The following is a 22,674-nucleotide window of genomic DNA, read 5'->3' on the forward strand; positions in this document are numbered from 1 at the left end:
GCACTCTGTCTTTCTCTCTTTCTCAAAACTAAATAAAGGTTAAAAACATTTTTTAAAAGATTTTTATCATTGCTATCAAAATATTGTTGTGCAATGGGGCGCCTGGGTAACTCAGTTGGTTAAGTGTCTGACTTTGGCTCAGGTCATGATCTCACAGTTCGTGGGTTCGAGCCCAGTGTCAGGCTCTGCACTGACAGCTCGGAGCCTGGAGCCTGCTTCAGATTCTGTGTCTCCCCCTCTCTCTCTGTTCCTCCCCCGCTTACACTCTATCTCCCTCTCAAAAATGAAAAAAATGTTTAAAAATTAAAAATAAAATAAAAATATTTTTGTGCAGTGGAAAAACCTGCACAACCAGAATATTATTGTTTCCAAGTCACACACTGTTAAGAATTGTGCTTCAAAGCACAGGCAGCACATCTCTCCCTGGCCCCGTCTTTGGGAAGCCCCGTGCCATCAGACTTGACATGGTGCCAAAGGACTGTTGTTCACTGACACCCTGAGCACTGAAACTACTCATCTCTTCTCCATTTTTTTTTAATGTTTTATTTATTTCTGAGAGAGAGAGACAACATGAATAGGGGAGGGTCAGAGAGAGAGGGAGACACAGAATCTAAAACAGGCTCCAGGCTCTGAGCTGTCAGCACAGAGCCCGCCACAGGGCTCCAACCCATGAACCATGAGATCATGACCTGAGCCGAAGTCGGAGGCTTAACCGACTGAGCCCCCCAGGTGCCCCATGACTCCATTTTTTAATGGAGTCAATTTTTAATAACTCCATTTTTCCTTGCAGTTTGCCTCTGCTTTAGTACGGTGTTTTTTGGTGGTTTTTTTTTTTTTTTTTTTTTTTTTTTTTTTTTTTTTTTTTTTTTTTTTTTTTTTTTTTTTTTTTTTTTTTTTTTTTTTTTTTGCAGGTTTATTTATTTATTTAAGTAATGTCTATGCCTGATATGGGACTTGAACTCACAACCCCAAAATCAAGAGTTGCATGCCTCTCTCATGGAGTCAGCCAGGTGCCCCTGCTCCATACAGATTTTTGTCCAACAAAATTATGAATTTTGCCTATTTCTCTTTTCACATGCCTCCCGTCTCCCCTCCCCCCCAACGAGTTACCCTATACCGTTTTTTTTTTAATTTCAGAGAATTTTTTCTTTTTTAAATTTTTTTAAGTGTTTATTCATTTTTTGAGAAAGAGAGAGAGAGAGCATGAGCAGGGGAGGGTCAGAGAGAGAGGGAGACACAGAATCCGAACCAGGCTCCAGGCTCTGAGCTGTCAACACAAAGCCCAGCACGGGGCTCGAACCCATTATTGATGAGACCATGACTTGAGCCCCCCAGGCGCCCCAATTTCAGGGAATTCTAATGGAATCGTGATTTCATGGTCCTCATCTTATTTTCAAAACACATTGAACGTGTTGAAGAATTCCTAAGTTGTGGTTCTCAGGAATGATTCGCCCGTTCATCCCCTTACCCATTACCCACCAACTGTGCGGGGGGAGGTGTGGGGGCGACACACACCAACACCAACACGCAAACACACAACCCTTGACTTTTGGGAGCTTGCCTTTCCCTTTCCTCCTGGTATTCAGCTCTCTGTGTCATGAATTTTCCCGCTGGCCCTCTCACCGGCTCCTCCATGGCATTTTGGTGACAAAGACTTTATAGTCAGGTTTTATCTGTCCCTCTGCTTTGGAAGAGGTAGACAGAGTTGGGTGAGGAGCAGCGCCTAATGCCTGCCTTCTGAGAGAGCTGCCGCCGGTTAGTGTGGTGTTAGGATGAAAAAGGAAAAGGTTATCAAAATGAATGGAATGTGAACTAATATTTCGGAACAGAGAGAACAGTGTTTTCTAAATGCATGCATTACACGGAGTTCATCCATGTCAGGCAATGAATCATTCCCTTTCTCTAATTCGCCCTTGCCTGGTGACTGCTGGCGCTTACATAATTTCTAAATGCAAAATAGGATATTGTTGAACAAAAACTGCAGTTAGGGGTTACGAGTAGCTACAGTAATTGTTAGTGAATTCAAGTTATGTTTTTTAAACTCTGGTGTCCGTTTTCTTCCTTGCTTCTAGATCTCGTTTCATTTATCTCCTGTGATTCTTTTTACTGCCAGAGTCTGAAGTTTTAAGGGGCAGTTGTGTGCCCCACAACTCTTAATGTGCCTTCTTTATTCAAGTTCATTGCAATTCTGAGTCTTGATTAATCAGAAGAATTCTCTAGACAAGGCAGGAGGCTTCATTACTGGGCTGACTCATGAGTGCTGTTATAGAACCTGACTTGAAATGTTTTAAAAGTTCAATTACATTCAAATCCTGACCAGCAGCTCTTAGAAGAGCGTATCAGTTACTCAGGGAGTTACTATTCTGTTTTTGTGTAGTAATAGTATGGCTTCTAAAAGAATTTGGCTTTGACCTCCCTTAGCTTTTAAATTCTATAGAGATGGCCCTATCGTGAAGTAGAATAGGAACTTCTGAGCCATTTATGAATGAAGGTAGAATTTTAAGAAATATGTGATGGGGGCGCCTGGGTGGCTTAGTCGGTTAAGCGTCCGACTTTCGCTTGGGTCATGATCTCGCGGTTCGTGGGTTCAAGCCCCGCGTCGGGCTCTGTGCTGACTGCCAGCTCAGAGCCTGGAGCCTGTTTCAGTCTGTGACTCCCTCTCTCTCTGACCCTCCCCTGCTCACGCTGTCTCTCTCTCTCTCTCTCCTAGAAATAAAAAAAAAAAAAAGAAAAAAGAAATATGTGATGAAGGCGCCTGGGTGGCTTAGTCAGTTTAGCGTCTGACTTCCACTCAGGTAATGATCTCACAGTTCGTGAGTTCGAGCCCCGCGTCGGGCTCTGTGCTGACAGCTCAGAGCCTGGAGCCTGCTTCGGATTCTGTGTCTCCCTCTCTCTCTGACCCTCCCCTGCTCATGCTGTCTTTCTCTCTCTCTCTCTCTCTTTCTCTCTCTCAGAAATAAATAAAACATTTAAAAAAATTTAATATATACACACACTCTTTTTTGTGTGTCCTATGTTACATAATAGAATATCTTGAAGATAAAAATAAAACTGTAGTAAAAACTCTGTGCTAACTTTACACAGGAATGAAGTGATTTGCTTTGAGTGATTTTCGGTCTGATAATTATCTCAATAAAACAAATGAAATTGAGAAGTTAGGAAATTTTCTTCAGTTGAGGACTCCAAAATGCACTGGCAGGGAAGGCTTGCTTCTTTTCTAACTGAGGCCGGCTGTGTAGCAGAGTGTTAAATTTTTTTACCATTTGGGGAAACACTCTCTTGCAAAATGACTACTTTAGTCCCGGGACGTATAAGGAATTGTGCTATTAAATGTTTTCACTGCCCTCGCTCTAACTCGGAGGTTTGACATCTTTATGGAACACAGTAATACCTTTAGTGCTTCTCCCAAATTTGTCTCATAGAAAATGTCTGACTAGCTGTCTGAAGGAATTGTTCACTGTAACAATTTAGAGAACAACAAAAAAAATTTTTCTGAAAGAGGAAGTGGTTAGCATGAATGCAGGAAATACATTTTGCAACGGCAGCTTGATCCTTTGGTTTAAAGTGCGTTTTATTTACGAGAGAAGAAACGGGGACGATTAAAAAGAGACTTTCAAAGATGGATATCGTTGCTCTAACTGTTCCTTTATAAATGGATCTGTGTTCAGATCAGAGATTCTAGAGGGAACGCTTTTGTCATTCTCTTGTTTATATATCTCTCTGTAGAGTTTATACTCTGCGTATTCCTTCTCTCTCAAGGTGCCTGTATTAAATGAACATCCTGAATGATTTCAGTTGTTTTGATTCTTAATATTTGTCCTGGGTAATAATGAATATCTTTTCCTCTTTAGACCCTGCACATGGGAATGGAATTTAATGGAAATTTTCTCCAATTATTGGATGTGGACTAAATGTATTTATATCTGGAAACAGGACAGAACTTTGATCTATGTCATAAGTGAATATTGGCTGGATGAGTTTTGTGTTTTTTTAAAAGTTGTGACACTCGATGTTAGTTTTACCATGAAAACTAACCATGAAAAATGAATTTGTGGGGGTGCCTGGCTGGCTCAGTTGGAAGAGTATGTAACTCTTGATTCCAGGGCCATGAGTTCGAGCCCTATGTTGAGTGTACACAATACTAAAAATATAAGTAAACTTTAAAAGATGAATTTGTGGGGCGCCTGGGGGGCTCAGTCAGTTAAGCGTCCGGCTTTAGCTCAGATCATGATCTCACGGTTTGTGGGTTTGGGCCCCGCGTCGGGCTCTGTGCTGACAGCTCAGAGCCTGGAGCCTGTTTCAGATTCTGTGTCTCCCTCTCTCTCTGCCCCTACCCCGCTTGTACTCTCTCTCTCTCTCTGTCTCTCAGAAATAAACATTAAAAAAAATTGTTTTTAATTGTTCATGGATTCTGCATATGTGAAAGCTTTGTGCAGATGACAGGATGGAATTGGGGCCTGAACATGAAGGATGTATAGAATTTGAAACGATGGAACAGGCAGAGATCAATTGAGTGGAAAGAACCCCGTCCAGGGCTCTGAGGAAAACATGTTATTCAGGTTGACCTGCCTGGTGGGGCAGGGGACTGAGTGGGATCACCTGGAGAGATGGCATGAGAGCACATGATGAAGGAGGTTACAAGCCAAATGGCAGAATGAACGTGACGCCAGTGGATTGCCATTGAACCTACTTCTCAAACAACTCACACTGGAAAAGTACTTTAGATTTTCTAATAGGGTTCTGATCCTCTCTGGAATTCTTTTGTCCTTCCTAGATAAAAAGGATAGAGCTATAAGATATTGAATTATCATCCAGTGACCTTGCTGGATATGGTACAGCCATAACCGAAGGACATGTCTATGCTGCAAAATTAGTTCTCGTCAGTGGACCATATGACTTTACTATGGGATTATGTTGAATGAGCTCTTTACTGTTAACCACTGCCTTCTCACCTACAGTACTGGCAGGTGACAGTGACTTGGGATAAGATGACAAATAGAGATTGACATGAGGCCTCAGTATCAGGGAGCCAAGAAGGAGAGGAGGGGATTGCACTGGACCAGGAAGCACAGGCACCTTCTGTTCACTGTCCATCCTCATCTCTGTGGACACGTCATCAGGCAGGCCAGGTGTTGTTACTTCTTTTATATATGATTCCTTTCTGGGTTAAATTTCCTTCTTCCTGATGATAGGTTGTTCTACCTTTTTTTTCCATGAGGGTTTTGTGAACAGTACTTTCTTCTTTATTTGTCTGAAATGTCTTTATTTTGCCTTCATTGGAATGTGATAGTTTAGCTAGGTGTAGAATTCTCAGCTGACAATTATTTTCTCTAAACACGTTGAAAATATCATCCCAATGTCTCTTATCTTTGATCCTCTTGGGAAATTGGCTGTCTACTTAACTGCATTCCTTTGTAGACCTTTGGCTTTCCTTCCCTAGTTGTTAAGACTTTATCTTTGCCTTTGGTGTTCTGTAGCATCACTGTGATATTTCAAAGTACATACTTTTTATTTCTAATTTTTCTGTGTGGGGTTCAATTGGGGGTTTGTTCTTTTTGTCAGTGTAGGAGAAGCTTTCAGGTACTAACTCTTCAAATATTGCCTGGGTTTCATTCTCTCTAATTGTTGGTCCAGGACTACTTCTAGCAGATGTGTGCAAAACTCCTCATTCGGTTCCCCATGCCTTCTAACTTTGTTTTTATTCCTTCCCTTTCATTATCTCTGTATATTACATTTTGTGTAACTTTCTCAGCTACTTCATGAATTCTCAGTTATTCTGTTATTTAACTCATCTGTTAAGTTTTAAAATTTCAGTGACTGTATTTTGTACTTCCAGAAATTCCATTTGGTTCTTTTTCCTATACTCCTTCATTTTTATAGTGTCTTTTTTTTAATGTTTTGGTTTTTTTTTTAATTTCTGAGAGAGAGAGAGAGACAGCGTGAGCAGGGGAGGGTCAGAGAGAGAGGGAGACATAGAATCTGAAACAGGCTCCAGGCTCCAAGTTGGCTGTCAGCACAGAGCCTGATGTGGGGCTCGAACCCACAGACCGTGAGATCATGACCTGAGCCGAAGTCAAGACGCTTAACTGACTGAGCCACCCAGACACCCCTTTTTAATTTATTTTTTGTTTTTTTATAATGTCTTATTATTTTCTTCTGAGTTCTATTGCTTCTTTTATTTCTTTATTTTAAATATTTCCTATTTTTACATTTTCTTCCAAATTGTTCTTTTACCTCAAGTTCTTATGGTGATAATTTTTCTCTCTATTGTATCACCTCTCATGGTGGTTTGTTTCCTTGCACATTTATGATTATTATTGTCTTTTTTGTATGAGCATGTCTTCAATAGGGATGGCTTTTGTCCCTGAGAATCCCACAAAAGCGGGATTCAATGAAACCCAGCAAGGTTTTATATCGGTTTCTTCCAGACAACCTGGGACCAATTTTTATGTTAATTACTTGGGCTGGGAATTCTTGTACCATCTGTATAATACATACAAGTTAAACATTTTGTTTCTCAGAGGACATACTTCCTCCACTCCACCCCATAGCCTTAACAAGACCTTAACAAACTTCCTTGCTGTCTTCTCTGTCACTAGGGAAGTTTTGTTAGGTGTAACCCGGCTTAAAGAAAAGCAGAGAAAATGAACACTGAGATTAAAATTAAAAAATGATTCAGTGGTCTTGCCTCTTGAACTCATTGATAGTATATGCTGAACACCACTTGAAAAATTCGTAGTATTAAACCTTACTGGTTAAACATCTGCTATGACTCAGGTACTAAAGACGAACAGCTGCTAACCTGCCATCAAATACATCAGATTTCTTCAGAACAGGAAGCATGTATTTAATTCTTTCCCCAGGGGATGTAACGTGACTAATTTTTGCCCTCTTCTGAGGAGCGTATCTTTTCTAGAACTGCATTACAAGGGCTTTCAGTATTTTTGTTCTTCAGTATTTTTGTTTTTCGCAGCCATAAAGAAGGGTCATTTGGGCATTAACTTTCTAGAACCCAGGCTGTCATCTTCAGCTGTACTTACGTGAAACCTTGTGAGTGTGGTATTCTGGGGTGAAACCATTTATTGAGGGGACAGGGAGAAGAGAAAGAGATCATCAATTTCTACCCTACCACACTTAGCACAAGTGAAAGCTTGAGTCTCTTGCCAATGACAATGCCTTAGAAACAAGGGAAGAGAAGGAGGCCAAGTCTTGGAGACCATGATTTATATTTTAACAGAGTCTCTGGGCTCATGGTGAATTTTTCACTAGCCTACCTTGGGCCTGTGCCAGCATCAAGATGAACGATATCAGCATTGGCTTCCCTTTTAGTAGAAATGATCACTCACCTTTGGTAAATAGATATTCTAAATTCTACTTTTCAAATAAGGCAATGAGGGTATAGGGGAACAGAAGGCCTTTTCTTACAACTGTTTAGCAACTGAATGGCCCATGTGGGATTGAGATGCTGGTCTCATTTGCTATCTTTCTGTGTTCTCTCCTTCTATTTCAGTGACTGTGCACCAAAGTAACCTATTATACACTGGGGCTAAAACTTGTAAGACTGTTTAAAAAAAAAATCAGGAAATTGCTGAAATAGTTCAAGCATATTTCTTTGGTTAACTTATTTTGAAGCTTTTCTCTGTTTTGTATTTTAGCTGCCTTTATAATTTATCAAAGACAGACTCATTGTTTTGGCAAGTCCCCGGCCTGGAAGCCTCCAACAAAAACTCCCAGCACTCTGTCTGAATAGGAATTTTTTAATGCATTCTTGGTCTTGAACTTGAAAATGTATTCTAGATGCAACAGTTTGCTGGGAAATTTAACCAGTGCTATTTATCATACAACAACATTGTTCCAGACAGAGGACTTTTTCATCTCTTCTTTTGTTAGTGCCTCTCCTACTACATCATCTTTTTAGAGCTTTTGTTTGTTTCTTGTCTTTTCTTTTGCTTTCTTTTCTTCCTTCCTTCCTTCTTTTCTTTCTTCTTTCTTTCTTTCTTTCTTTCTTTCTTTCTTTCTTTCTTTCTTTGTGTGTCTCAAAGGCAAGCCATACTTCTTCCATCTTTAAGTTTCTGGAATTCAGCACTAGAATTTGTTTCTTAACTAATCTTTTTGGCAAAATAAACTATTCCTTAATCGCTCTTTTCAGAAGTGATCGCTATTAATGGTTTATTTTTACAATCATCAAATTATGCTGTAAAGGCTGTTTGGAAACCTTAAAACATTTTTTTAAATCACATACAGCTTTCACGGTTCCTAATCATTAAGTACTCTTTTACATTTTTTTTTGATAGGCTATAATACCTTAGTCCATCAAAGATATGACATACATTTAACCTGTCACATTACTAGGAATTTGTTTCAAACTCTTGTCTCATATTAAAAAAACAAAAACAAAAACTATTGTCTCAAATAATACTGTGATGAATATCATTTGTGAACATTTAAAATGATTTTATTGGCAGGGGACAGGGGCACCTGGCTGTCTCCGTGCGGCGTGCGACTCTTGATCTCAGTCGGGGTTGTGAGTTTGAGCCCTCCATTGGGTGTGGACATAACTTAATAAATGAATAAATAAATAAATAACACGATTTCATTAGGGTGAATTCCCAGAAGTAGAATTGCTGAGTCAAGGCCTAGGGAACATGAGCTCGATTCCTAATCACTGACAGATCCTAGAGAAGTCAGTATAACAGTTAACGTTTTCAGAGATTCTCAACCAGCTTCTGTTTTTATGCATCTCAAAAACACCCAGAAAATAAGTCAGAGTATTCTGTGGCCTCTTCCTCCCTCGTGTGCTGCCCAAGTGTGTGTACTTCTCATTAACCCGGCCAAAGGAAGGGTGTCTAGTGGTCAGAGCTCTTTACCACCCTGAGGATCACCCAAGTTTGCCAGCTGTTGACTGGGGACCCTTGTAATGTGCTGGTGTCTTTTAGTGGAGTCTCTGCAGCTCTGCTTCTGGAACTTTCTAGTGACTTGCCCCAGGCTGTCTTACCCCCTCTCAGTGTTTGCACAGATCACAAATTATGGACTCCAGGTTGCCCTGTTCCCAGTGATTGTCAGAAGGTTTGAATGTGCAAGGACTTTTACTTTGAAACCACAGAGTTCCGTAAATTGGAATTCTTTGCAGCAAGCAAATTTTTGTCATCGGGTGAAAAAAGACAGAGAGAGGCCAGATAACCCAGGTCATTAAATTTGTAGGTTTAATTTTATCCACAATATATTTTTCTTAGGAATTTTTTTTTTTGAGTAATCTCTACGTCCACCATTGTACTCGAACTCACCACTCTGAGATCAAGAGTCGTATGTACCACCAGCCAAGCCAGCCAGGTGCCCCAGTTTTATCCACGATATTAAGTCAGTGGCTGAGGTGGTTTGAAGATGGGTGAATTTGCAGCCAAGAGCCCCCACTAGATCCGTGCTGTGGCTTCAGCCCAGGCCACTCACCCACCCATCTGGCTCTATATCAGTGGTAGCCGTCGGGCCCATCTGCCCCTACGGTGGAGCTACCTCAGGTCACCTGCTACTGGGCTTATGGGCAGCCTGGCAGTGGTGCAAAATCGTGATTCCGAATAACATCTCATTTAGTCCTCTTTTCCGTCCAGCCTTAAATATTAAATACATTTGGCTTTTTTTAACGTTAATGAAATAAAACATTGGGGTACCTGTGTGGCTCATTCGGTTAAGTGTCTGACTTTTTTTTTTCTTTTTTAAGTTTTATTTATTTCGAGAGAGATAGAGAGTGAGCAGGGGAGGGGCAGAGAGAGAGGGAGGCACAGAATCTGAAGCAGGCTCCGGGCTCTGAGCTGTTAACACAAGGCCCAAGGCAGGGCTCGAACCCACGGACAGACCGCAAGATCTTGACCTGAGCCGAAGTCGGACGCCTAACCGACTGAGCCCCCAGGCGCCCCTATTGCGTGTTTTAACAAAGGAAAAGATGCTGCAGTAAATGGTTTCTCACTTAAGGACCAGCAGTGCCTGGAGGTCTGGAAGGTCTGAGGTCATTTAATTTTTTATCAAAAAATGAATACGTCTATATAAATGGAATGAGTGCATATTTTGCCCATTTTTGCGAAAAGGTCAAAAGCCATGAGCAGCTGATAAAGACGAGCGGGTATAATCTGTTAAGCAGATCCACCACGTTTCCCATGTGAAGGCCACGTTGCTATAAGAGTTTCTTACTACACACTATATTCCCTGCTCGTGACACCCTCAGAAGTGTCATTCTCTTCCTTAGTATCTGAAATATTGAAAATAACACTCAACTGAACAGCAAGTAGCTTGACATTTTGGCCCCTGCTAATAGTCTAAATTTAACTAACTAAATGGATTACAGTATTTTTATCTTTAAATCCATTAGGATTTAGAAGCATCGGATTGCAGTTCAGTTTCTAAAATACTGTTTTTTCTTTATTTAGAAACTCCAACTCTGACCTTTTAGGCAACCCAGCTGTACTTCCATGGGACAGTAGAGGGGCCATGAAGTCATGCTCAAGCAGTACAGACTTAGGCCAGTGCGGATTTATTTGGGGAGATTCCCAAGGGCTGGTCAAAGAAATTCTCAAGTTTAAATTCGGCCTTTCTGATTGACAGTGAAAGTGATCTAGATCTTATTCAAAGATGTCTGTGATTTACAGCCTCGGGCACTTGTGGTCATTCTGGACTTTTTTAGAATATTTTCTCTAAATTCTGTGACTGCCTCACACTCACCAAAAAAATCCTCTAAGCTTCTGCCCTACGGCCATGTTGCTATAAGAGGCATTGTCTTATATTCTTAGAATGAGAATTTTAATTGAATTGCAAGATACAGCTTACGGTCTGGTTTGGGAAGGAAGTACCTCTTTAAGATAATAGTCGCTATTTTTAGACTGACTCAAACAGAGATAGAAATAAGGATGCTTCTGATCTTCATTTAGCCTGAGACGAAGAGATACACTCTAAACTCTCTAGCTCCTTAATCGGGGACTCCAGATAAGATTTTGAAAGCGTTTTTAAAGATACTTTTTTAAATGTCATAAATATGTAATCACGAGTGACTGACCCGACCCTAGTTTTAGAGAAGGCCTCTTAAGTTGGGTTGCTAACAAAACCTAACAGCTTGCTAATCAATAGACTTTTCCGTAGTAAAACTTGGTCAGAACAATGGCACATTCCCGGGCCTGGGATTCAAAAGTGGGAATTAATTCAAAGCAGCTGGATGCTGGGTTTGAGAAGAAGACTATTCTGTGTTCCTGCTGTAGTCTTGCAGAAGTTGATGTATGACTGTATTTTACTGCTTTTAAGTGCTTCTCTGTCCTTTTAGTGAAGGAGGGGGGAGGGAGAAAGGGAGAGAGACTGTAGGGAAATTCCTACAAAGACCGTGTAGGAATGCATAGACTTTGCAGGCTTCTGTCCATGTTTTTGCATTCAAGAAAAACTCCCAGGGGCGCCCGGGTAGCTCAGTCGGTTAAGCGACCGACTTTGGCTCAGGTCATGATCTCACGGTTCGTGAGTTCGAGCCCCGCGTCAGGCTCTGTGCTGACAGCCACCTCAGAGCCTGGAGCCTGTTTCAGATTCTGTGTCTCCCTCTCTCTTGACCCTCCCCTGCTCATGCTGTCTCTCTCTCTGTATCAGAAATAAATAAAACATTAAAAAAAATTTTTTAATAAAAAAAAAAAAGGTCCCAGGGGCGCCTGGGTGGCTCAGTCGATTGAGCGTCTGACTCTTGAGCTCAGCTCAGGTCACGATCCCACAGTGGTGGGTTCGAGCCCGGTGTCGGGCTCTGCACTGACATCACGGAGGCTGCTTGCGATCCCCGCCCCCCCCCCCCCGCCCGCTGTCCCTCCCATCCCTCTCAAAATAAAGAAATTTGAAACGAAGGAAGGGAGGGAGGGAGAAAAACTCCCAGAGACACCATGTTTATTTAACATAAAAGGTAGACCCACTCCCTCTAATGCATGTTTGTCTGGTTTGTTTTCTGCTACTCAGGTAGCCTTCCGGGCTGGGGTTTTATACGTGTGATTCCTGATTTCCCCTTCTCCCAAGGTTCCCATCTAGTGGTCCGGGGTTATGTTTCAGGCGTACCGCAGATAAAGCGTGTAAAGGGCATCATGAAACTTCATGAGTTAACATGCTTATGAAGGCAATTGTATAACCCAAGGGCACACACTCTTCTTGGGGATTTGGGGGAACTGAGAAGACAAGCATTACTGTCCCTTCCAACCACATGGTGGTGGGGTCCCTGCGACAGGGCGCCCCTGTTCTCATGAGTAAAACGTTTCGTGGTTGGCGTGATGGGTTTATTGTCAGGACTGATTCTGCTTGTGTGTGTGCCCATGTACGTACGTACATACCTATTCGTGCATAGACGACATTCTGCTCTCTGGTTCAGAACACAAGCTATTTTAAAACTTCACCAGGGGCTCCTGGGGGGCCTCACTCGGTTAAGCATCCAACTCTTGGTGTCAGCTCAGGTCATGATCTCACAGTTCGTGGGTTCAAGCCCAGTGACGGGCTCCGCGCTGACAGTGCGGAGCCTGCTTAGGAGTCTCTCTCCCCCCCTTTCTCTCTCTGCCCCTCCCCTGCTCATGCTCTCTCTCCCTCCCTCTCTCAAAATTAATAAATAAACATTAAGAAAAATTAAAAATTCACCAAGTTAGAATAACTTCTCCAAAATAAATAAGGGGACCCCATCTTGTTTATAAAGGACATGAAGAAACACCCCCCACCCCCGCGCCTCCGGCTTGAATTTTTGTGACGAAGGTATGTAAATGAAATAGCAAAATTTTTAGAAGTTTGAGGCCTGCCTGGGAATTTCCTTGGGTTTTTCTCCCCCTCCCCGTATTCACAACAAAGTGATAAATGATAAAACCCGTAGGAAATTGAAAGAGTTAAAGGGATTTTTGTGTTGGAAGCATTCTGGGGACAGATGGGATGCATGTAGGTGGAAAAGCTATTATTTAAACAGAGGAGGGCTAGTGTCTATTGGAAGGGCATGGATTTTTGAAGGGGGCTGGGATCTTACCATTTTGGGGACCAGATTAAAATATTTACTAGTGGACACGGTAGAAGCAGAAGCCAGAGCCTGTGGTCCAGAAGGGAGTTAACAGGCTGCCGACGAAGGGGAAGAATATGGCAGTCGAAGTAACCAAGGGAACTTGAGAAGTGGATGAAATGGTTTTGAGATCCCTAAAAGCCTTGAGAAACTAAGAAGCCCCAGGGAATAGGGAAACCAGTTTGGAAATACTCATATCGTTAACCTTCGTTTGAGAAGAAAATAAAGGAAGCAAGCTCTGAATGACCACCTTGGGCTTTCACCAGCACGCAGATGAGTAAAATGTGTCAAGGAAGTGAAAAATCAGGTGAAGCCTTCAAACCACAGAGGCAGGAAGCCAAAAAGAACAGCTCGATGCCACACGTCTGGTAGTAGGTGGTACCAACCATCAGACAGAAAGTGGGGCAGTGTTTTTACGTGTGAACGAGTCTGTTCTTTTTTGTCCTTTTGAAAGACTGTTGGGTTTAGTGACACCAAGCAAAATAGAACACAGACCAGAATGTTACGTGGGTTTTGTCGGAACAGGGCCCTCTTCCTGGTGTGTTTGTGGCCCCTGGTAGTAGTTGGGCAAGTCACCTGCAGGCCAAGCCACCTCTCCGTGTGGCAACAGGGGGCGCTTGCCCTGTGTGAACTTCAGGCTGAGGTCATTTGGCTCAAGATCTCTTGAAAGTGCTAGATGAATCCAAGATGGGAATCCAGGGCGTAACCATCACTGGTATTTCAGTGGATGACTTCCCAGTTTACATTCTTGTTTGAGCTTTAAAATAATAATTATAATAATATCGATTCTGCAATTCGTCAATGATTCCCCCTTTCTTGTAGGTCTGTGATTAACCAAACCATGACTTAGAAATAAAATAAAATAAACATTAAAAAATTTTTTAAAAGAAGAAACAAATGTATGAATTTTATTATTGATTATTGAGGAGAACATCAATGCAGTAAAATACAAAACAATGCATACATGGACAGACAAAAACAAAAAACACAAAGAGGGTGCCACATTTACTGCTTCTTTAAACTGTATACTTTTTAAAAAAAAATTTTTTTAATGTTTATTTTTGAAAGAGAGAGACAGAGTGTGAGTAGGGGAGGGGCAGAGAGAGAGAGAGAGGGAGACACAGAATCCGAAGCAGGCTCCAGGCTCTGTCGAACTGTCAGCACAGAACCCGATGCGGGGCTCGAACTCACAGACTGTGAGATCATGACCTGAGCCGAAGCCGGACGCTCAACTGACTGAGCCACCCAGGTGCCACTAAAACTGTATACTTTAAACTATATACTAAAAGTAAACATCTGGGCACTTGCATGGCTCAGTTAGTGAAGCACGTGAGTCTTGATCTCTGGGTTGTGAGTTCAAGCCTCGTGTTGGGTGTAGACATTACTTAAAAAGTTTTTTTTTTAATAAAAATCATCATCATGGTGGTGAGTTTTAGAAAGGTCCATATAGCTCAGTGGTTCATATGCCTTTTTAATTCATGAACTCCACTGAGACGTGAATAAAAAAATTATGGATTCCCCCATCCCCTCCTCAAAAGAAAAAAATGTATATCTATCTATATATATGGATATATATAGAAGCACAGGTTCCCACAAGGGCCATCTAGGTAACATAAATATGTAAACTGGGCCAAGTACAGACAACACAGAAAAGTGGAACTTGTGTTGAACTAGAAAGTAATGCCAGGTTAAGACAATAGAGAATGGTAGGGGGTGTAAGAAAGTAGGGTACACATCCTTACCTAAGCTAAATTCAAATTCTAGCAGTTTCTAGAAAATAACACCTGCTGCATGTAACACATTTGAGGTCAGTTTGACTGCAGACCCCTCCAGTTTTCAATCCTAGGCCCTTTAGTGTATTTACTAAACATGGGGGTGTTCTCATTTCTGGGCCCCCAGGCGCGCCAGCAAGCTCAGGTACGTCACCAAATGGCCGAGGACAGCAGAGCCGATTACTCATCAATCCTCCAGAAATTCAACCATGAGCAGCACGAATACTACCACACTCACATCCCCAACATATTTCAAGTAAGTGACTCCGACCTCCCAAGCTGGCTTTGCTTTTAGAACCATGTTGCTTTGGAATCGTGATGGCTGCGCTTATATTCTGAGTATTTGTATAGAATTCTACATTTCCTCAAACTAAAGCCATTTTTTAAAGCATCCAGACCAAGGCTTGACTGGCCCTAAGGTGAAATAGATAATTAACCTCAAGGTTAATCAGTGGCCTTCCCAGAGGTCCTTCATTGACACCTGCAGCCTTTCTTGGCCAGTTTTAGAATTTACGACTCGTAGCTTAGTGCCCTTTTTTGCTGAAAGGACAATTCTGGTTATAAAATGCCATCTTAACTTTGGGAGTCCTAGCGCAACTGCTAAGGTTATAGGATTTGAACAAAGGACAGAACTTTTCTTTGGATTGTTTTCCTTTGGGATACTTTTAGGTGTCAGAGATGGTACGAAGAAAGATGTATACATGTTCTCCCGATTTGGGAATCTTTTACAACTCTGTCCAGTTGTAGGGGAAATAACAAGCATTTGCCTCTTAATGTCTACACACTCAGCAAACAAGGAGCTCCAGCTTATAGAAGGAAGATACGCTAGTTACATCTCAGCCTGTGTTGGGTTGAGGCAGTTAACGCCAGGCTTTTGGTAAAGAGTAAAGTAGGGGATCAAAGGCAGAAGAGATGTTTGAAATGTATTGCCAAAGGGCATTAATGATAAAAGCACTTGAGTTTGGGCTTCCCTCTGAAATTGGAATGGAATCCTAAAAAGTACAATAAAACCTTAGGTTGCAAGCATAATTCGTTCTGGAAGCATGCTTATAATCCAGAGCGCTCATATATCAAAGTGAATTTTAAGAACCATTGGCTCAGTTGTGATCATGTGACGTTCGGCGTCACATACTACTCCTATTGCCAGGCATCGCTCATTTACCAAGTTAAAATTTATTAGGCATGTTTGCTCATCTTGCGGAACATGCGCAGAGCAAGTTACTCGCGATCCACGGTTTTACCGTATACATTTGGGTGGCCTAAGGATTCATAAAGTATGTGTACAGCTGGCGAATGTGGAGGCAAGAATCCTAACAATGGTCTAGCTCTAACCCTATTGATATGCCTATTTCCCTCCTAGACTATTTGCTAGAGGTTAACAGTGCCACTGATGACAGCTTCCGTAAGTAATAGTGGACTACATTAATTTCCTACAATCTGATGTTGCAGAAAATACAGGAGATGGAGGAAAGGAGGATAGTGAGGATTGGGGAATCAATGAAGACCTACGCAGAGGTCGATCGGCAAGTGATTCCAATCATTGGGAAATGCTTGGATGAAATAGTAAAGGCGGCCGAATCGATCGATCAGAAGAATGTAAGTATCATAGCTCGGACTTCACTTACAACCAAGTATCTCTGGTTCCATTATTTCTTTGCCACTGTCACCGGTAACCTCACCAGATCATCTGCGATGGGGAGTTGCTTGCAGTAGTCAGCAGGACTTTGAGCAGTCGTAACACTGCATTAGAGTGTTCTCTTCATCCTCTCGGGGTTTTGGATCCAGCTCTCAAATTTCTCTTGGGGGAGACACAGATGTGTGAGACATTGCAGAATTAAATGGTTTTCTTGTCGGTTGGCTGAGTAACCCCCCAAATTGGGATCTGGTTTGTTAGGGCACTACTGACATTTCAGGCCAGGTAATTTTTTTATTGTCGGGGCCCATCATGAGCACAAAAGGGTGTTTAGCAACATCCCTAGCTTGAACCCACTGGATCTGTAGCACCCCTTCCCAAGCTGTAATGGTGGAAAATGTCTCTGGACATTGCCAAGTGTCCCCTCCAGGGCAGTACTGTCTCCGTCTGAGAACACTGCTTTGGGCCAGTGTCATTCATTTGGATTCCTTTCCTGGAAACCTATTTTCCCTCAATAAAAAAATATCAACAAGAACACCAGCATAGGCCTTGAAAAACATTTATTAATTTGCAGAACCAAATATTTCACAAACAGCAATGTCGTAAGTCTTCCCTGTCATAGGTGTTTTAAAATGAGTCCAGGCAAGGGATCAAAGTTGTCTTTTCTGTATGAACATATGTTAGCATGTAGATTCTTCATTGCTCTAAGAATATTTCATGTGTATTAACATTTCTTTGTAAAAACAAAAAACAAAAAAAACTATTGTGAATCCAGTGTGCACAAATATTTCCAAATGTGTTCAATGGTAAGTGTTTATAGGAGGAATAGGTCCAGTAGCAGGCATCTTTTTTTCATTTTAGTATTCCTTGATCTCTATTTAATTAACATCTATTTGCCAAGAGCCCTCTTCTTCGGTGATTTCAGCTAACTTGAGGGGGGCGGGTATTACTGATGCTTCTGAATTAATGATATTTCCTTCACCATTATAGACAGTTATGCCAAGATGGGTTTACAGGTGATCAAACCATCCTTGCCTTAGGCTGCAAGTTTCTTTATTTGATTATGATTTTCTTTATCTCCTTTAAGCATCTCAAGAGAGAGGCAGTCCTTTTGCTGAAAATGTGCCTTGGTTTAGACCAGACATGTGACTGGTCTTGCATCCATGAGTTTTTCCATGAGTGCCTGCTCCATTTCCTTCTCGCCATTGCTTTCTCGATTTCGTACATCCCTGTATCCTCAGTTTTGGTAAAAGTCATTGAAATTTCCAGGCTCATTGATGCCTGGCTCATAGAGGAAAATCAAGTCTCAGCGAGGCTTTCCCTAATCTCCCTATTTAAAATGTCAACAGTCACCAATTAATTACGGTGGGGAGGGACCTTTTAAAGGTAAGTAGTAATGGGCCGCCTGAGTGGCTCATCAGTTACGCTTCTGACTTTGGCTCTGGTCATGATCTCACAGTTCATGATTTCCAGCCCGGAGTTGGGCTCTGTGCTGACAGCTAGGAGCCTGAAGCCTGCTTCGGATTCTGTGTCTCCCTCTTTCTCTGCCCCTCCCCCGCCTGTCCGTTTTCTCTCTCTCTCTCTCAAAAATAATAAACATTGAAAAAAAGAAAAAACAGGAGGGTCAGTTCTATTGAACCTTGACTTTTTCCCTTAGCTTCATTACTTCTGGCATTGATTAAAATCTGAAACAAGCCTGGTTTTAATTTCTTATATTAGAAGCTTGGAAATTTCTTTTTCCTTGAAATCTCACAGCTTTATCAGATCAAGTCTGAATGATGGTTTCCTTTTATCAGTTTTATCTGGGAAATTATGACTCTCCCCCTGGATTTATAGGATATTTCTCCCACTATGGGATCCTTGTTTTTCATTATATCACTGAGAATTCTTTCTCACCTATGACCTTTATGTTGCTAAATCCAAGGGTCTTTTCTAGGTCTTCATTCATGTTCTTATTCAAGTACCTGAAGTATTAGTGGCACCGGGCCCCCAGTCGACCACCACCCTACCTGCTCTTCCTTTACTCCATTCCTAGGAAACCGTGCTGTGATGGGTTTTATCTTCCTCACTGCCTCAGTCTCCTTTGCCAGTTCTTATTTTCTTTCTTCTTACCATTGATCGTGGGAGTACCCTTGGGCTTTGATCTTGGGTCTCTATACCCTCCCCATTGACTCCTTGGAGGGATCCGTAGACTCTGGAAGCATTAAGTCCAATCTCAAGTGTGAATCACACATGTTACGTTCCCAGCCTGGACCTCTCCCTTCCATTCCTTCAGCTGCCTAGTGGCTTCTCTGCTTGGATGTTCCTCAAGCTTAGCATATCCAGAACGGAGCTCCAGACCTGTCTCGCCAAACCCACGCTTCCCAGTCTACACTGTCCCCATTATGGCATTTCCATCTTTCTGGTGGCTTGCATCTTGGAGTCACCTTTGATGTGCTCCCTCTCCCCCTGTATTCTGACACCTGCTTCAATTTATCAGTCAATCCAGTTGGCTTTCCCTTCAGAACTCACACCCTCTCACCACCTCTGTCGTTACTCTCCTGATCCAAGCTCTCCATGACCTTGGATTGTGCAGGAGGAGCCTGGATGGCTGCAGGAGAGGTCTAACCAGTCTCCCCACCTGTGTCCTCCCCACCCCCGTTCATTCTTAACACAGAGACCAGAGGGGGTTTTTTTGTTTGTTTGTTTTTTAACAATAAGCCAGGTCACGTGTGTCCTCTGCTCAGAGCCCTCAGTGGGCTTCTGTGTCACAGGACAAATCAAAGCCACTGGGGCCTCAAAGTCCTGAACTGTCTAGAGCACCCTCCCTCCCCATTTATCCGTCCGCTGTCACCTATTCTCTATTCTCCCCAATGCTGTATTCCTCGAAAGCTCCAAATAGGCTCTTACCTTTCCATTCCCTCTGCCTGGAATGTTCTTCCCCTGGATATCTGCGTGGCTTACTCCCTCAACCTCCTTCTGTGTTCCTTGAATAAATGTTTCATTTTTCTTTTTCTTTTTTTTTTTTTTTGAGAATTCAAGGGTGAGACAGTTCTTAATCCACATAGATCGTCTTTCCCTGCACATTCCCTTCCTCCTGCCAAATGGCCCAGCGCTGTTCTCGCGATTTGTTTAAAGTTTATCTTCTATAGCTGATTTGGCTCTTTAGCAGTTACTTGTGGTCTTGCTGCCTGGACCTTTGCTGTTCCCACTGCACTTTTCCTTTTATCTCACGCTCTTTCTCTCCGCCTATTCGTGTTGAGTCGCTGCCATATCCTCCTTCAAAATGTTCCCTTTGAGAAACGTTGACGGTGTTTTTATAAACTTGCTCCCTGAACGTTCGCCGAACACCAACTTCCTTCCACGTCTGGTGTGCTCACCATGACCGAGGAGGACCTTGAACGCAGAGTTGCTGCAGTCCTGCCTGGGGCCGCGTAGCGAATGGGTTCTTGTTCTTTTTTATTATTTTTTTTTTCATCTTGTTCTTTTCAATTTCTAAAACCAGCACCGTTCCTGGCACACATCTGGATTTGCTCGCTCACTCACAAGTGCCAGGCACAATTCTGAAGACGGAGATGGACAGTAACAAAATAAATGACAGCCTTATTTAGAGTGTTAAACCAGGAGGAGCACGGAGCACCTGGGTGGCTCAGTTGGTTGACCGTCTGACTCTTGATTTCGGCTCACGTCATGATCCCAGGGTCGTTGGATCAAGCCCCGCATCAGACTCTGTGCTGCGCATGGAGCCTGCTTAAGATTCTCTCTCTCTTCACGATCTCATGGTCCATGAGGTCAAGCCCTGTGTCGGGCTCTGTGCTGACAGCTCAAGAGGCCGAAGCCTGCTTCGGATTCTGTGTTTCCCTCTCTCCACCCCTCCCCCACTCATTCTCTCTCTCTTTCAATAATAAACAAACATTTGAAAAATTAAAAAAAAAAAACTTAGGTTGTCACCTTCTGCAGCACAGAAGGCTGGGGAATGAAGCCTTTAGGTTGGTGGCGATGTGCCCAGCTTAAAATCAGGGTTCCTGTTCCTAAGAAGGAAAGGTGATTGGCTATTAGAAGATAATCGACCATCTGTGGGCCATCTACAAAGTAGGTAGTAGCTAAAATATTTATGACATACTAAAATGGGGGCTTATATTAAGAATTGAGATCTTGATGGGGCACCTGGGTGGCTCAGTTGGTTTAGCGTCCGACTTTGGCTCAGGTCATGATCTCACGGTTCGTGGGTTCGAGCCCCATGTCGGGCTCTGTGCTGACAGCTAGCCCAGAGCCTGGAGCCTGTTTCAGATTCTGTATCTCCCTCTCTTTCTGACCCTCCCCTGTTCGTGCTGTCTCTCTTTCTCTCTCTCTCAGAAATAAATGAAAACATTAAAAAAACAAAAAGATTTGAGATCTTGAGGCACCTGGGTGGCAGGTGGCTCAGTCGGTTAAGCGTCTGACTTCTGCTCAGGTCATGATCTCCTGGTTTGTGAGTTCAAGCTCCGTGTCGGGCTCTATGCTGACGGCTCAGAGCCTGGAGCCTGCTTCGGATTCTGGTGTCTCCCTCTCTCTCTGCCCCTCCCCTGCTTGTGCTCTGTCTGTCTGACTGTCTGTCTCACGCTGTCTCTCTCTCTCAAAAATAAAATAAGCATTAAAAAATATTTTTTAAAAAAAATAATAATGAAATTGAGATCTTTCCAGGGGCGCCTGGGTTGCTCAGTCAGTTAAGTGTCTGACTTTGGCTCAGGTCATGATCTTACAGTTCGAGGGTTTGAGTCAGTCCTGCATTGGACAGAGCTTGCTTGGGATTCTCTCTCTGCCCCTGTCCCATATTCTCTCTCTCTCAAAATAAATAAATAAACTTAAAAAAAAAAAAAAAAGAATTGAGATCTTTCTAGATTATCTTCTCTATAGTTTTTTTTTTTTAATTTTTTAAATGTTTGTTTATTTTTGAGAGAGAGCGAGACAGTGTGAGCAGGGAAGGGACAGAGAGAGAGGGAGACACAGAATCCGAAGCAGGCTCCAGGCTCCGAGTTGTCAGCACAGAGCCCAACACAGGGCTCAAACTCATAAACTGAGATCATGACTTGAGTGGAAGTCAGACACTTACCCGACAGAGCCACCGGGCACCCCCTGTAATATTTTATGTATTCATCTATCTGTCTATGACATTACGGTTGTGATTGCCTCACACATGTGTCTGGACCACCTGACCCTGAGCAGATGTTGCACCTAGAATTCCCAGCAGAGCTCACACCATAGAGTTCATTGGTTTATTCAGCAAACATTTATTGCACATGGTTCTCACCAGGTACCATCTAGGTTCTGAGTAGATAGAATAGAGGGAAAGCAGAAGGGAGCCTGCATTTGGGACTACGAACAAATGTGTACATAAGGAAAAATCATGCAATAAATTGAAATCCCTGAACCACAGTGAACCAGAGAAATTAGAACGATCGTCTCCTCTTTGCTTTGACTTTGGGGATGCTGAATCACCTTGGGAATTTCTGGTGAGAACCGGAGTTTTATATTACTGTATTTTTCAAGGGAATTGCATAACAGTGGTTCATTTTTTTCCCTGCTTTTAGCTAAGTCATTCTTCCTTAATTTCCTTTATTTCTTTATTTCTCCGTATGTGGGCAAATGGTTATTAAACGTATCTTCCCATCTCAATTAGACATATGCCTTTACGAATAGCACTTATTCTTTCTAATTATAAAAATATTGGGGTGCCTGGGTGGCTCAGTCAGTTAAGCGTCCGACTTCAGCTCAGGTTATGATCTTGCAGTTTGTGGATTCAAGCCCCACATCGGGCTCTGTGCTGACAGCTAGCTCAGAGCCTAGAGCCTGTTTCAGAATCTTTGTCTCCTTCTCTCTCTCTCTGCCCTTCCCTCGCTCACGCTCTGTCTCTCTCTGTTTCAAAAATAAATAAAAACTATAAAAATTATTTAAAAAATATTACTAGAGGGGCACCTGGGTGGCTCAGTCGGTCAAGTGCCTGACTCTTGATTTCTGCTCAGGTCATGATCTTCAGATTCGTGAGATTGATCCCCACATCGCGCTCTGCACGGACCACACAGAGCCTGCTTGGGATTCTCACCCTCTCTCTCTGCCCCTTCCCTGCTCGCACGTGCTTTTCCTCTCAAAAGAAACGTTCAAAAAATATATGTGTGTTACTAGAAAGATCGCAGTGTGTTACTGCGAGATCTGTTATTAATCTAGGTATAATTCTATAGATAGTTCTATACATAAAATTCTTTACACTAGTATCTGTA

The 22,674-nt window shown here is 42.5% G+C and overlaps 1 protein-coding gene across 6 annotated transcripts in view; it reads left to right on the forward strand.

The window, feature by feature from the left end:
• Window positions 1–22,674, forward strand: part of FNBP1 (formin binding protein 1) — a 142,836-nt gene that overhangs the window by 92,369 nt on the left and 27,793 nt on the right. For all 6 annotated transcript variants that reach the window (XM_039229660.1, XM_039229655.1, XM_039229656.1 and 3 more), the window contains exons 7-8: window positions 14,933–15,061; window positions 16,255–16,401. In XM_039229660.1, the coding sequence (XP_039085591.1) occupies window positions 14,933–15,061; window positions 16,255–16,401 (276 nt within the window). The remainder of the gene's footprint in view (window positions 1–14,932; window positions 15,062–16,254; window positions 16,402–22,674) is intronic.

This window comes from Hyaena hyaena, unplaced genomic scaffold (genome assembly GCF_003009895.1).
Source record: "Hyaena hyaena isolate Hyena2069 unplaced genomic scaffold, ASM300989v1 scaffold_38, whole genome shotgun sequence".
NCBI lineage: Eukaryota > Metazoa > Chordata > Mammalia > Carnivora > Hyaenidae > Hyaena > Hyaena hyaena.